This window comes from Aspergillus nidulans, chromosome VII (assembly GCF_000011425.1).
Source record: "Aspergillus nidulans FGSC A4 chromosome VII".
In the NCBI taxonomy this organism is placed as follows: Eukaryota; Fungi; Ascomycota; class Eurotiomycetes; order Eurotiales; family Aspergillaceae; genus Aspergillus; species Aspergillus nidulans.
In genome coordinates, this window is record NC_066263.1 from 3,066,361 (window position 1) to 3,079,608 (window position 13,248).

A 13,248-nucleotide genomic window follows, 5' to 3' on the forward strand; every position below is an offset into this window, starting at 1 on the left:
GGAACACTTTTTCGCTGGCCTCTACGGCGCTTATTGCCAGGTTCGCCTATCGAATCCTGCATTGTCGGCGCCGATTAACAGCCAAGAAGAACGGGGTTTGGCTCAAAGTAAAAGGAACGGCAGAAAGCAATACAAGTTACGTCTGATAGTCCATTCTCGGTCACAGCGCAGGTACGGCTGCTAAGGGCTCTCAAAAATTGGCAATGCACAGACGAAACATCACGGAATCAAAAACACCTGCCCTGAAAGGATAAAAATGTCGCATACTGCTACCTTACAAGGTGCCTTATTGAACCGTTAAATTAAATTGCTACTGCTTACAAGCGCTTACGGTACTCATTTGTCCACCCACTTTCTCGAAGCTAAGCCTGCCTCAACCGCCAACTTCATCTCTTGGCTACCTATCTTGGCCACACACTCTGCGGCGCTCCCCCAAGACCCCCTCACTGTGGGATCTGCTCCATTTTCGAGGAGCCACCTAACTCGCTCTACTGCACCCGCCATGACAGCCTCAACAATGGCATAATTGGACACTTGGTTTCCCCTCTGGGGCCCTTGATATTGATTGACATCGGCTCCGCGTTCTACAAGTAACGCCATGACCGGAATCCTACTTCTGTCGAAGTCCTTGCTAAGGGTTTGATAGCCATTACGTGGATTCCAATCGGGAGGACGGGCTCCAGCAGCTGCATGCAGAGGGAAGCCGTTGTGGATTACGGCGCCGGCGTCCAGGAGCATACGCACAGCCTCAACATCTCCTCGATAAACCGCTTTCTCAAGTGCGCTGCACGAGTTAGTAATGGAGTCACCGAAACAATGTTCCTGCTGCTGGCCCAAATTAGGGTCTGCTCCATGGGCCAGAAACCACTCGAGAAGGGTGTGGTTATTCATGATAGACGGTAGTAGGACAGCGCCATACATGCCTTGGGGATTTTATTAACTGTGAAAGCTCGATGGGTGGATATGTTTGACTCACCAGGAGTGTTCGTTGCCCACCCATGCTCGAAGAGAAGCTCAAAGAGTGGGATCTGCGCTTCTAACGGGGAGGAGAGAACATGTTCCGGCGTTCTCCGAATAATAGGAGCACCGGAAGCCAAAAGATAGCGCGCAACGTCAGGGTTGCCTGCTTTCAAAGCAAGGCAAAGACCATGATGGAGAAAAGCAGGAGTAGATGTGCAGGTTTCAGAGGATAGGGTGGACTGTACGGTCGCAAGACAACCCTTACGGCAGGCGGATTCGAAGGCGTTGTAGTAGACAGGTGGTGGCCCGAGAAACTGGGGGTTCTCAGTGATAAAGGCTAGGTCAGTTGGATCTATGAGAGGAATATCTTCATAATGGAAGCCCTGGCCCAATGCAGCCATCTGTTGCCGATCCCGGGGAGGCTGATGCCCAGTCTCCCGTGCATGAGTTTCTTCGACGGATCTTTCCTGCCTCTCCGCTAGGATCTTTTCGAATTGCCGCTGGCGCCGACGGATTGCAATAGGCAGCCATTGGTCATACGCCGCCGGATCTGACTTTGATAACATTTCAAGCGTCTGAAAAGCCTGCTCCTTCATGGCCTGCTGAACATGCGGTGAATTGTCAGGCGCTGATAGAGTATCAACAAGCCTGGCGACATGGGCTCGTCTCAACGCTGGATCCTGCTTTTGCCAGTTTGACAGCCAATCAGACAATGAAACTTTGGTCCATCCCCGAGGCGTGGACTGTTGTGGAGGATGAGGTTGTTTGTACATTGTTGAAGTGATCGGTTTAATTTCATGTTGGAAACAGGCTTACGAACTTGGCCTACAAGATCATGATATGCTCGCGCTAGGTGCCTCAGGCCGGGCGCTCTAGACCGTCGCAGGTCTGTAATCGGATCGCAGAGTCGCAACAAGTCTCAGGCTGACCATACATCCAGTTTCCCCCAACTTGAAACGTTGGAACGATCCCGGGCCACTCTACTTTTAGCCTAGGGGCTCAGGCTCAACTGATAGCCTCCGCTCAACATCCTCTTGGGCTCAAACACAGAGACGTGGCGTCAATCCCCGGTGGAGGAACTCCATGGTATCCCGCAGGCAGAGTTACATCGACCTGTTAGCTGGGCTCTGCTCACATGGTGGGATACATCTATATAGTCGTCTGTGATTATCTTCATAGCTTGAGCGCGTTTTCCTTTTCTTGGGCAATGGGCCGGCGGAAAAATGCAACACTCGACAGGCCAGGGTCGAGAGATTGATAAACTACTATGGCGGCTCGCTAAAAAGGCAAGTTCCCCAGCTCCGACTTCGGAGGGCGTGCTATGACACATTCACAGAGTTTCAAGCCTGAGTGAGGCTTACTGTGAGTGCAGCGCCTGGCTCGAGCGTCGACCGCTAACCATTCCTCATTTTCCCGAGATCTGACAATCAATTGCGCGTCAGTCCTGCGGTGATCCACCTCCCAACGTCCATCCATATTGTTGCAGTTGACGATTGTCACGACGCGCGGGATCCGGCCAAGCCGACAGTCACCTGCGGGGTCAGTTGACTATTACCAAAAGTCTGTGGCTGAAGGCTCAGAGGAAACGACGTGACATGATAAAGTCTTCACCTCGCGGAGACTTTGCTCTCTCGAAGCACGAGTCCAGGCGGGTCAGCCCAGGCTCGTATTGTGCTAGAATCTGCAAGCTGCTGAGACTACTCCGGAATACTTAGCAGGTACGAGGCAGGAGACGCATCCCACCACTCTGGACTCACCGATCGATCCACCCAGACCCTGGACGAATCAGGGTCTAGGGAGAGAGTTTCTGGATTGGGTGACCTTCAAGCCGGCACCCGTACGGAGCAGTGGTATATTAAATATAGTTCTTGTCACGACTCCGAGAGGGGGGTCACAGTTGGCCTGTTCTGACCCGGCCCCACCAGCTAGCTAGCTACCACATGGCAGATAGCTTGCTGGCTTCAGTGAGTCAGCGACAGTATGATAGGTATGATCGTAGCGACCTTGGGCGATTTCGTCGAAGATGATGGACATAGTAGTACACTGTTCTCACCAGTCGTATCACGAACTGTTCGCAGTTAGCTTGGACGCGTCCAGGTACAAGTACCCAGGTAGTTAAGTTGAAGTGGAGTCTCCAGAATACCGAGTCCTAATACTGAGATATAGACTAGGACTAGGTGCACTACTGCTCCGTGGCTACGTAAGACTTCAGCGGAGCAAATGGGGAAACTCCGGGCCTTGTTCTCCTAAAGAATGCAACGGCACTACTACGGCGATATTCACAGGTGCAGCACAATTTGGGATGTACTGTAGCCTCCAGTGATGGTCGTCCCAGGCTCGCAGGCATCCAGCCGACCGGGCAGCAGCGTCACATCGCCTGGTTGATGGTCGCATTCCATTGCATCAATCATCCTCTACTCATCTCTTTCACACCATTTTCTCTTTCTTTGCTTTTCAACCAGGGCCTCCGCGGCCTCTTTCCACTTCGTTGCTTTCTTTTTGCTGCCCTATCCTCTCTTTCGTCCTCCGAATGGTGGGGATGGTCGCTGGCTGGCCCTGTGGCTTTTTTAACGTTTGGGTCTCCCTATAATACGTGATTGCTGCCCTTTTCGCAAATTTCCTCCTCCATCCCACCCGGTGTACCACCTTTCTTCTTGCCACCACCATCGTTGGGGTAAGTGCAAACATACTGTGAGAGGTGCAGGGCGGGTTGCCCTTGTTCTCTCCCAGGCCGAACTGGACTTTCCTTCTCCGCGCGCTCTGGCTTCCTGCATGATGGTTGTCACCGTTGTGTTATCCTCCTTCCTCATGCTGCTGCAGACACGCGTCTTGCATTGACATTCGCTGTAACGTCGAGTCTAACCATTTGTAGAGTTCTTGCAGACCTCCCAGACTGCCGCCTCCCTCGAGGATCCGTTCCCACGGTTCCGACTCGAAGATCTCCCCTCCCTTCCGGGACACAAACACCACCGCTTAGATCAGTCGACCACTGCCGCTCGCCCTTGAGAGATAATCTGCGGGGGAGCACATATATACCCGAATACCAGCCCGCAATCCCTCGCCTGCTCATTGCACGTTCACAGGCCCGGAACTGCAACCTCGGAGCAACCTCAGCCCGTGAGTCGCACGGAGGCCCGCCGAAGTACATCCTGTCTCTGCACCCCGCATCGTTTCTTGCGGGTACTGCCCGGCTCACCACAATAATGGCTTCGGTGGATCCAGCGCATTCAAGGCTGCACACCGTGGAAGAGCATGTGATTATTCATGATGACCCGATTGATGACGATGAGGAGCATGAGGAGGATGATGCGGAGATGGACCCTTCCGTAAGGGCGTGCTTGGAACACCAGCGCAAAGTTGACGAGTTCTTGTCTCCGCTTTGTCTTGATGAAGCCGTCCTATATAAGCTGGCCCGCCGACTGTCAAGCGTATACCGAAAGCTAGCCTTAGAATCAGACCAGCAGTTCCTCCCAACCCCCGTTTCGAAGCTACCCAGCGGCCTGGAGACTGGCCGCTACCTAGCCATTGATGTCGGTGGAAGTAATCTACGAGTTGCCTTTATTGAACTACTCGGCGATACGGCAGATCCGGATATGGCTCGCACATCCGCGTCTGAGCGGCCACTCAAGAAGGCACAGACACAGCGCGTGAAGAGGACCCTTGAGAAGGCATGGCCAATCCAGGAACATCTGAAGATGGACAAAGCAGAGGACCTTTTTGCGTGGATCGGAGATTGTATTGCGGAGGTAGTGGCTGAGAGCCTAAGTTCGGATGCGACAAAAAATGCGGTCCCTGAAGAGCTGGAGATGGGCATCACTTTCAGTTTCCCGATGATGTAAGTGGCCTCGCATAGCTTTCCGCTGCTCAACGTCTCGGAAGACAATAGTTACACTGCTAACAAGTTGCAGGCAAGAATCTCTTGCCGAAGCTACACTCATGCCGATGGGCAAAGGGTTCGCCATTACGTCGGATCTCAATCTTCGAAATATACTACTCAGTGGTTACGAAAGACACACAAGACGCCCTGATGATGAGGACCAGCCGTCAACGAAACGTCGGAAGCTTTATGCTTTGCCGAAGCTGAAGATTTCTGCCATTACCAACGACGCGGTAGCCACTCTCGCATCACTTGCATATGCGGTGAAATCTCTACCCAACAGCCGCGTTGCCATGGGTCTCATTGTAGGCACGGGGTGCAATGCCACAATACCAATGAAGCTCAGCGCCTTACATGAAGACAAGGTAAAGCATGTGAGGCGGAGCGATCCTGAAACCTCGGGTATAATAGTCAACACCGAATGGACGATATATGGTGTCTTGCCTCCACTTAAGGAGCTGAACATAATCACCAAATGGGATGCTGAGTTGGATGCAAGCAGTGCACGCCCGGGCTTCCAACCGTTCGAGTATATGACGGGCGGTAGATATATTGGGGAACTCATCCGGCTTATTTTTACTGACTACTTGATCAACGTTGCTGGAGTGTCCACGGCTGCATTACCTGCAACACTTACTCAGGGATACGCCTTGACGACATCTTACATATCGGACAAGGTTGCGCGTGCCCGCTCAGACGAGGAACTCACAGATGAGCTGGCTCACTCATTACCTCCACCAAGTGATACGTGGCAGTGGGATGCTACATCTGCAGGAGTCTTACGAACAGTTGCCCGAACTGTACAAAGGCGATCTGCAGGGTTGGTAGCTGCTGCAGTCGTCGGTCTATTAGCATGCGCAGGAGAGATAGAATTAAGGTTGGACAGCCCTCAAGGCTCACCGCAAGACTCGCATGCTGCTTCGCCTGAGCGCGACAGCATCACGACCCTTTCCGCTCAGCTCAAATCTGAGGGGTCGGCTTCAAATGGATTCCGGGGGCCGATAGTTCCTATAATTTCGCCTACACCTGCGGATTGGCAGTCTGGTCCAGAGGAGCTTGTCGTCGCCTGCACTGGTGGCATAATCCAGCACTACCCCAACTTCAAAGAGATGTGCCAGCAGACTATCGACCGGCTTATTATGCGTACTGGGCCTCAGAAGAGCGGGAAGTCGGTCTTTTTGCGTGAAGCATCAGATGGCGGTGTTATTGGCGCCGGTGTTCTCGCAGGGATGGTCGGAAATCGTTGATCTTCACCGCTCGCATTGAACTTACCGATCAGCAAGAAGTCGCTAAAGCTTACGAACGTGCTTCAGCATCGTACAGAGGCAACTCTGCCTTGTGTAGAGGCGACGAAGATAACCCCCCAGTGGCCGTCGTTTGATGTATCCATTCCGCTTCCCCCGGCTGTTTGCAAGGGAGCCCATATATCTGATTTGGATAGGAAAGGGCCGAAACCCCGCCTGCAAGACATGAGTTTGCATATTCATGTCATACAATTATCATGAGCGTGACAGCGTTTGATCTTCTGAGTGACGATGGGGACAGATGACAGCCGACAGTAAATGATTATCATTATTTATATGTAACGGAACATATTGTTTCGAACACTTCGCTTCATAGTTTGAGGCTTGCCATCCTCATACTCTAAGCCTGCCGCGCCACCTTCGCCGGACATCTCCTCGAGCCGTTGGCGTAGCTCTTCATCTGCTTGAGCGACAGTTTTGGCTTCTGGTCGCGTTTGACGGGGTTCCGATGTAGGATGCAGCTTCGATGCTTCCTTTGACTGTTCGCCTTCCGACGCCGTTTTATCTGCTCTATTAGTGAAAATATGGGAGGCGTTGATTTATTCACATACTTGTCCTGGATTCAGAGTACAGCTGGGATGTTGAAGATATAGATCTTGCAGGGATAGATGGTGACCAGGATTTCGATAAGGCTTTTATCCTCATTGATGATTGTACTAGGCTCTGCATCTTGAATTGACTTGATTGATTGTTGTCAGCACATTGGTTCCAAGGGAGCTGTCATTAGTGTGCCTTATATATATGCGCTTGACGTAATTCCTTCAGTGAGTGAGACCAGTGACTTTTGTTACCATAGTGGCCACGTGACAGAGACCCATCTCCACATCTTATCGGACTCATCAACCATCTCTCACTCAACCACCTTCCAGCCTCATCGCCGCCCAACAACACCCTCAATATGAGCGCTCAAGCGTACTACGAACTCTACCGGGGAAGCAGGTACTTTGTATTCCTATTCGGAAGGTCTACCACACTGTTGCTGACTGGTGCGCTTCCAACACTAGTCTTGGCCTGTCGTTGACAGACACCCTTGATGACTTGATCAACGAAGGTCGCATTGAGCCGCAGCTGGCCATGAAGATTCTCTCCACATTTGACCGCGTTATTACCGAAGTTCTTGCGGATAAGGTCCGCACTCGTCTGACTTTTAAGGTACACCATACACTCCCCGTCCCTGACGTGCTGGCGCAAGCCTGTCTACATTCCCTCGGCGCTGCGTTCATTTGGGTAATCAGTTGCTGATGATTTTTCATTATCTGTAGGGTCACCTCGATACATATCGATTCTGCGACGAAGTGTGGACCTTCTTAATCAAAGATGTCAATTTCAAGCTGGATAATCAGCAAACCATCAGCGCGGACAAAGTGAAAATCGTGAGCTGCAACAGCAAGAGGCCTGGTGAGGCTTGAGAACCGTGGGTTTGAAGATCTACGATTGGGCATATGAAATGGGGCGTTCTTCACCTTTCAAGTGTTGCCTTCTTGGCTTTATGGGCATGCGGTCAATTTTTATCGGCGTTTGGTGTGCTGTCGATTGCATTTTTTTCTATCTTTTTTAGAGGACAGATACCCAAATCAGAACTAGAGGTTTCCAGCTGCGTTTATCGCTCTTGCGTAAACAACGCTGTTTTTTACTTCTGGCATTTGATCCTTCAAGAGTCTAGGTTGTCCCGAATGCGGAGCGTGGGGCAGCCTTAAATTGCCGCGCCTTGTACGCGAGCTAAAGTACTTACGTCGCGTTCAGTTCTCCAACACTATCATCTACGTTTACCCACTAACCCGGCCATCTTCAACGATCATGATTGAGCTCTCTCGCTCTGTCTCTACGCTCTAGCCAAAAAATTCATCATGCCTAGGACACCTCCTTGGCTCACCGGCGGGGAAAAGGCGAAACGTGAACCAGACTTACCAGCTCCAGCAATAAAGCGCACTTCAAGTCCCCGTTTGAGAGATGAAACACCAACGAAGAAGGACTTTGTTTCTAGGAAAGACTTCTTTAAGTCATGTAAGTCTTCCGTGGCACTGCCGATTGGGTTCCAAATGTATCCCTCTGACACACGTTTTGTAGCTCCCAGTCCTCCTTCGTCACCGATCCATCGCTGCCCATCAGAAGAGTATGCAGCCTCACGCTTTGATCAACGCAATACTAACGTAACAGTTAGATTTATCCGTGAAGGTCTTGATGAAGACGACATCTACATAATGGTAGAAGACGAATTCTACACTGTCGCACAAACTTTCACGCGACATCTACATTACGCTGAATACGTGCGTAGCAAAAAAGAAGCGAAAGTCCGCAATGCAGACACGATTGCAGATATCGCGAGACCAACAAGCGGGGCCACGCCGATGAGCGTGGAGCTGAAGAAGAGATATGCTGCGGATGAGCTCGAGGCAAGACAGCAGGATGGGCTGGATGCGCTTCTGGGGAAGCAGTTGGCACGCGATGGAGACCCAGGTGATGATCCCGAGGTGGACGTCTCGTGGGCTGGGACACATTTGCAGGATTTCATGTTTCGTCCGAGGAAGGTGAGGTCGTTGGCTGGATTGCAAAAGTCTAAGCCTTCGACGAAGGCGGCAGCGGAGTTTCCGCGATCTTCTAGACTGGGCAGCGACTCTGCAGTCGGCAATGGCCCCGATGATGATATGCCTGTTGGGGAGGGCCAGAAAGAGCCTGCGATTACGGATGAAACCACTGATGACGATGACGATCTGGATGCTGGGGTGAGCCAGGTAAACCTGGCGGCTGCGAGAAGCAGCAGCACCCCGTCTATCTCGGGGCCGCGGCGCACGTCCGCTGCGGTCCGACTCTCGAAATTGACTGGCCCTCCGAGTGAGGCATACCTCAATGATGTTGGTGAATGCCAACCTCCAGTATCTAAGCAAAAGAAGGACACGTCGAGCTCGGAACTGCCTCGTCTTCCCTCTTCGATACGCAGTCCCAGCAAGGATCGGCAGGCCGAAGTTAAAAAGGAACAGACTACAAGACCGAGGGACAGCCTATATGCTACACAGGCCAGAAGAAGATTCGTTTTCGATGATTCTGACGAGCATTTTACGGCAAGCTCGAACTTGCTGCACTGGTCGTCTTCCTCGGTGCTCCCGGGCGGCCAAAATAGCCCGGGCGGTATTCAAAAAAGGCTGGAGGCTACGAATCCAGAAAGCACTAGACCGAACATTACGCAAGGTAAAAGGGGCTTGGTCCCTGATGATTTCGACGGGCTCCCTGAGCCGCGCAAGCCTCGTATACATTCTGAAAGCCAAACCCCTCAATTTATTAACGCTCAACAGAAGAAATCCAGGGATAAGGACACGACGTCGGAAAAGTCACGACTTAATGAAGTACCAACGTTTTTGATTTGATCATCAACGCGACAAGCAGGTGGACTTTGCTTCTTGACGTTTTTTCTACAACACTTCCACACCGATGGATATTGCCGCGTATACCTCACTCTGTCTCAATAAGCTGCTGTGGCCGCGACATTTTGACGCTCAGTCTCCGAACATGAGTTCTGATCTTATCTCGCTTCGAAGGTTCCTCTTCAGCTGCCTTCACGATGGCTTCTTTATCAAGTGCGGTGCGGCTGTGTAGGGTAATTGCACTGCGAGGCTGTCAGGGTCTATTGCATAAACGAACAGAGGATACGTACTCATCGTCGGTGAAGCAGGATGGTAGTTCTTCCTTTCGGAAATCTGTGGGGGGGCCCTGGCCACCATATGTCAGTCTTCCGATGAGCAAAAACTATGCCATCGACTCACAATCTCAAAAATTCGGTGTTGTTGGCGTATAAAAGGGGCCTTGATGAAACGGTATAGTTGCCTGAAGCAGTCCATGACTCTGGATAACCGGTTGGCTTTTGCTGTTTGCCTTTTTATGTCGAACGTGGGGTGAAGGTTTGCGAGCGAGCGACCACTATATACAAACGGACCGATACCGTTTATCTGGAAGGTCGAAACAAGAGAACGTATGTGATGCAAAGCTGTTCTATTGGACGATGAGATATGATTTCAAACGAAAGACTAAGAAACAACGCCAGAAGAACCAAAGGGAAGAACTAAACGAAAGACTGATTGCCGAAGCAGAGCTTACGGGAGAGAGAGAATGAACTTAGGTGCCAGGAGCCTGGAAGTTATATACTGGATAAATCTTCCACGCGTAATGGGCTTGAGGCGCGACAGGATGTATCTGCCATTCATTGTCTCCGTGCAGATCTAGGCAGATCGGCAATTTTGTGGCACGGAGCTAGGTATGCGCTCGCTCCTAGCTATTTGGCATTTCGACAGCACATTCCTTCCTTTGAAAATCCTTCCTTGATCCTGTGCGACAAGGACCATAATCTCGGGCGCGAAAGGGCGATTACAAGCTCACAAGGACGGACAAACAACGCCGAATTAAGGATCAAAGAACGGTAATTTCAATTATAATTCACTCAGCCTCGCCAGCACCGGTTAGGCTAGAACTGTTGTACAGAGAAACCGTCGCGCAGCGTTTGTTCCAGCGACAGCCACCTGTCCCTGTTCCCTTGCATATCATCAACGGGAGGTACGCATCGCTATTTGCTGGCAGCGGAAGGGCACCAAATCAAAATCTTGCCGAGAAATGGATGCGTTGGCACTGGGTAGCTGGTAAACTCTTTAAGGTTCCCATCCGGACCCATCCACACGCGAGTATTTCTGCGATTTTCAACGCCCGAAGAATGCTCTGGCCCCAAATCCCGATCTGTCAAAGGGAGTTGTGCGATCGTGAAATGATTTGATCTGAAGATTGTCCTTTTATTCATTTCATATAATCTTCGACCTGTCTCGGAAAGCAGCAGTTCACGCCTCCTCTTGAGTGGTGTCCTGCAATCTACATCCATCCACCGGTTTGGCCGTAGCCGTTCTGGACCTTGCTGGACTCAGCTCTGCTACCGAGTATCAGTAAGAACGTATATTGGATGAAGGCTTAAAAAGCGGATCCTGGGCGTTCCTTCGCTCGCCATTGTTGCTAGGCCGCAACCTCTAGACTAGTGGATTGCCTGGGGTAATAATCTTAGCCTCAGAATGTATGAGTAAGAAAATGGTAGAGCATTCCAACTTCTGCCATTCTCATTCCTCCGACATCGAACCCAGTGCAGGTGATCTATGATTGGGCAGTGATTTCGGAGATACTTGACCAATCCCACTCAGGCATCTGCCAGCCTACAGGGCGGACCCCGAGGAGCTCTAACGCGAGTCCTAACGTGTTGATAGGCAGGCCCGCATATTACGGGTCGCTACCCTACTGACATGCTTCGCGAATGTCGAACATAGATAGACTTCTCCTGGCACCTGTCGGAGCTAGGCAGAGACAGCCCCAGCCTCTGCCCCTTGCTGGAGTCACGTAAGGGCGAGTCAGTTTATGCGCCTTTTGGGGGGTGAAAGATGGTTAGTGGTCGGTGAGATCGTAGATCTGCACATAATTGAAAAGTCGTCGACCGAGGGTCCGAAATTGCGCAGCTCTCTGCAGCGCAACCGGGATCCGGAGTTTTAGATCGGCGAATGGTGATCTGGCGAGGACGTGGCTTTTGAGTTGTTGATGGCTGAGTCTAGGATCCGTTAGCGCCCCGGAAGAATCGTTGATCCGGCCCGGGACAGCCTCGCTATGGACCTACAGCGGCCTTGAACCGTGCGCTGGTCTGCATCTCTTGCACTTTCTGCTCGCGCTGAGCTGTTGGTAACCGCTTGGTCGGGACCCGGGACCAACCGTCAACCGAGACGTCCGAATTCTAGAGAAGGGAACGGGGTTCCCCCGGCGCACAGGCGTCGTCGTCGGCTGGCTCGTTTGCTTTAATTATGCCAATCGTTTATTGCAAGCCATCCCTGGCCAGCCGCATGAACCGATCCCGTCGCGCCCTAGAGACCCGCCTCGCCGAGCTTACGGGTAGTGCGGTCAAATGTCCCGAGAGCAGCTCCTGGCTCGGCCAAAGTCACGCCTGGAGGAGTTGCCTGCGGAATTGGTTCAGGAGATATTCCTCCGCTGTCTGGAGATCAATCTTGCCCGGGCTTCTATCTACCTCGCCCGGGCGCTCTCCAACCCCATTATCTATAAATGGCTTGTTCAATTGGCCTTCGTCAAAACGGACGGCGAAGGGGACACTTCTCTTACGCGAGAATTTGTGACATCGTATGATGTTGTTGGCCACATCGAGCGTGATGAATTGAAAAAGCTCCGTACTCGGATTCTTGAATGCCGGTGGTGCACATTGCCCCTGATTCGCGACTGTCAGCTTGCGTTTTTGAACCATGTCATCAAATATAAACGTCGCCATTTCGATATCATTCCTGAGGATAGGTCTCTTCTTGCTGGATTTGCGCAAAGGTTCGATGATCTGAAGGCCTGTGATAAGGCACCGAATGGTCAGCGCGGCCAAAGCGATTTGGTTCTGCGGGCCAACCGGTCAGATCGCGAATTCAACGGATCCGATTCCAAACGCTCGCACGACTACAATATTGCGGTATGGTTCCACCTTGGCATTATTGAAGTCCTTCCAGTGGGAGACAGCAAACCATCTGGGAAGATTTACTTTGAGGTCCCGTGCTGTGAGGATGCCCGCCTTCCTGCCAAGCTGCTTTGTGCGCCCTGGACAGAGGAAAAGCTTGAGTTTTTGCAATTAATCTCAACAAGGGCATTCCTCGACAGAGATACTGAGTTTCGTCGTGCTACTCGTACTTTGCGCCGCCTGATCCGTGACCGTGATCTAGCTACATTCACGCGGCTGCTGCACCTTTACGTGCGGATCGAGTGCTATGGCTTCCCTATCATTTGGCCAACCAACAATATAGTGTTTCGAGCCGCTTTGAAATGTGCGGCTGGACCTGGTGATCCTTTCGTGCGCTTGCTGGTTGAGGAGCGGTGGGGCCATATTGAGCCTGAGGATATTTTGCTGAAGGAGAAGCTCCTCAAGAGTCTTCAGAGTGGGGATTGTTCCTGAACCTAGTAACAAGGATCGCGAGCCCACCTGCTATGTATGCACCACATAAACAGCACTGAGATCTCTCAAGCCCCCAGGATCACAAGCAACAATGGACCGCATACATTGACCAGCTCTCTGGTTGTCTGACAAGGCAGGGAAGGCAACGCAAGGCG

At 51.7% G+C, this 13,248-nt stretch overlaps 7 protein-coding genes across 7 annotated transcripts, besides 1 other annotated feature; 4 read left to right on the forward strand and 3 right to left on the reverse strand.

Annotated features, from left to right (window-relative positions):
* Nucleotides 1-13,248: part of a sequence feature (contig 1.34 1319..177275(1)) that runs on past both edges of the window.
* Nucleotides 319-1,733, reverse strand: ANIA_10268 (ankyrin repeat domain-containing protein; the record flags this gene model as incomplete). The annotated part of the gene is made up of 2 exons (XM_654691.2): nucleotides 319-923; nucleotides 977-1,733. The coding sequence occupies 2 exons, from the start codon at nucleotides 1,731-1,733 to the stop codon at nucleotides 337-339; spliced, it is 1,344 nt and encodes a 447-aa protein (XP_659783.2). The 3' UTR covers nucleotides 319-336.
* On the reverse strand, nucleotides 3,415-3,734 carry ANIA_11329 (uncharacterized protein; the record flags this gene model as incomplete). Its single annotated transcript, XM_050612980.1, has 2 exons — nucleotides 3,415-3,516; nucleotides 3,651-3,734. The coding sequence occupies 2 exons, from the start codon at nucleotides 3,732-3,734 to the stop codon at nucleotides 3,415-3,417; spliced, it is 186 nt and encodes a 61-aa protein (XP_050468826.1).
* On the forward strand, nucleotides 4,164-6,084 carry ANIA_02180 (protein xprF; the record flags this gene model as incomplete). The annotated part of the gene is made up of 2 exons (XM_654692.1): nucleotides 4,164-4,795; nucleotides 4,869-6,084. 2 exons carry the CDS (start codon nucleotides 4,164-4,166, stop codon nucleotides 6,082-6,084), a joined length of 1,848 nt encoding a protein of 615 aa, XP_659784.1.
* Nucleotides 6,399-6,795, reverse strand: ANIA_10272 (uncharacterized protein). The gene is made up of 2 exons (XM_050612981.1): nucleotides 6,693-6,795; nucleotides 6,399-6,646 (listed from the first exon to the last, which is right to left on the reverse strand). Exons 1-2 carry the CDS (start codon nucleotides 6,784-6,786, stop codon nucleotides 6,414-6,416), a joined length of 327 nt encoding a protein of 108 aa, XP_050468827.1. The 5' UTR covers nucleotides 6,787-6,795; the 3' UTR covers nucleotides 6,399-6,413.
* On the forward strand, nucleotides 7,024-7,673 carry ANIA_02181 (transcription initiation factor IIA subunit gamma). Its single transcript, XM_654693.2, has 3 exons — nucleotides 7,024-7,080; nucleotides 7,146-7,293; nucleotides 7,404-7,673. Exons 1-3 carry the CDS (start codon nucleotides 7,040-7,042, stop codon nucleotides 7,548-7,550), a joined length of 336 nt encoding a protein of 111 aa, XP_659785.1. The 5' UTR covers nucleotides 7,024-7,039; the 3' UTR covers nucleotides 7,551-7,673.
* Nucleotides 7,989-9,503, forward strand: ANIA_02182 (uncharacterized protein; the record flags this gene model as incomplete). Its single annotated transcript, XM_654694.1, has 2 exons — nucleotides 7,989-8,145; nucleotides 8,299-9,503. The coding sequence occupies 2 exons, from the start codon at nucleotides 7,989-7,991 to the stop codon at nucleotides 9,501-9,503; spliced, it is 1,362 nt and encodes a 453-aa protein (XP_659786.1).
* Nucleotides 12,056-13,093, forward strand: ANIA_02183 (uncharacterized protein; the record flags this gene model as incomplete). Its single annotated transcript, XM_654695.1, has 1 exon — nucleotides 12,056-13,093. The coding sequence occupies one exon, from the start codon at nucleotides 12,056-12,058 to the stop codon at nucleotides 13,091-13,093; it is 1,038 nt and encodes a 345-aa protein (XP_659787.1).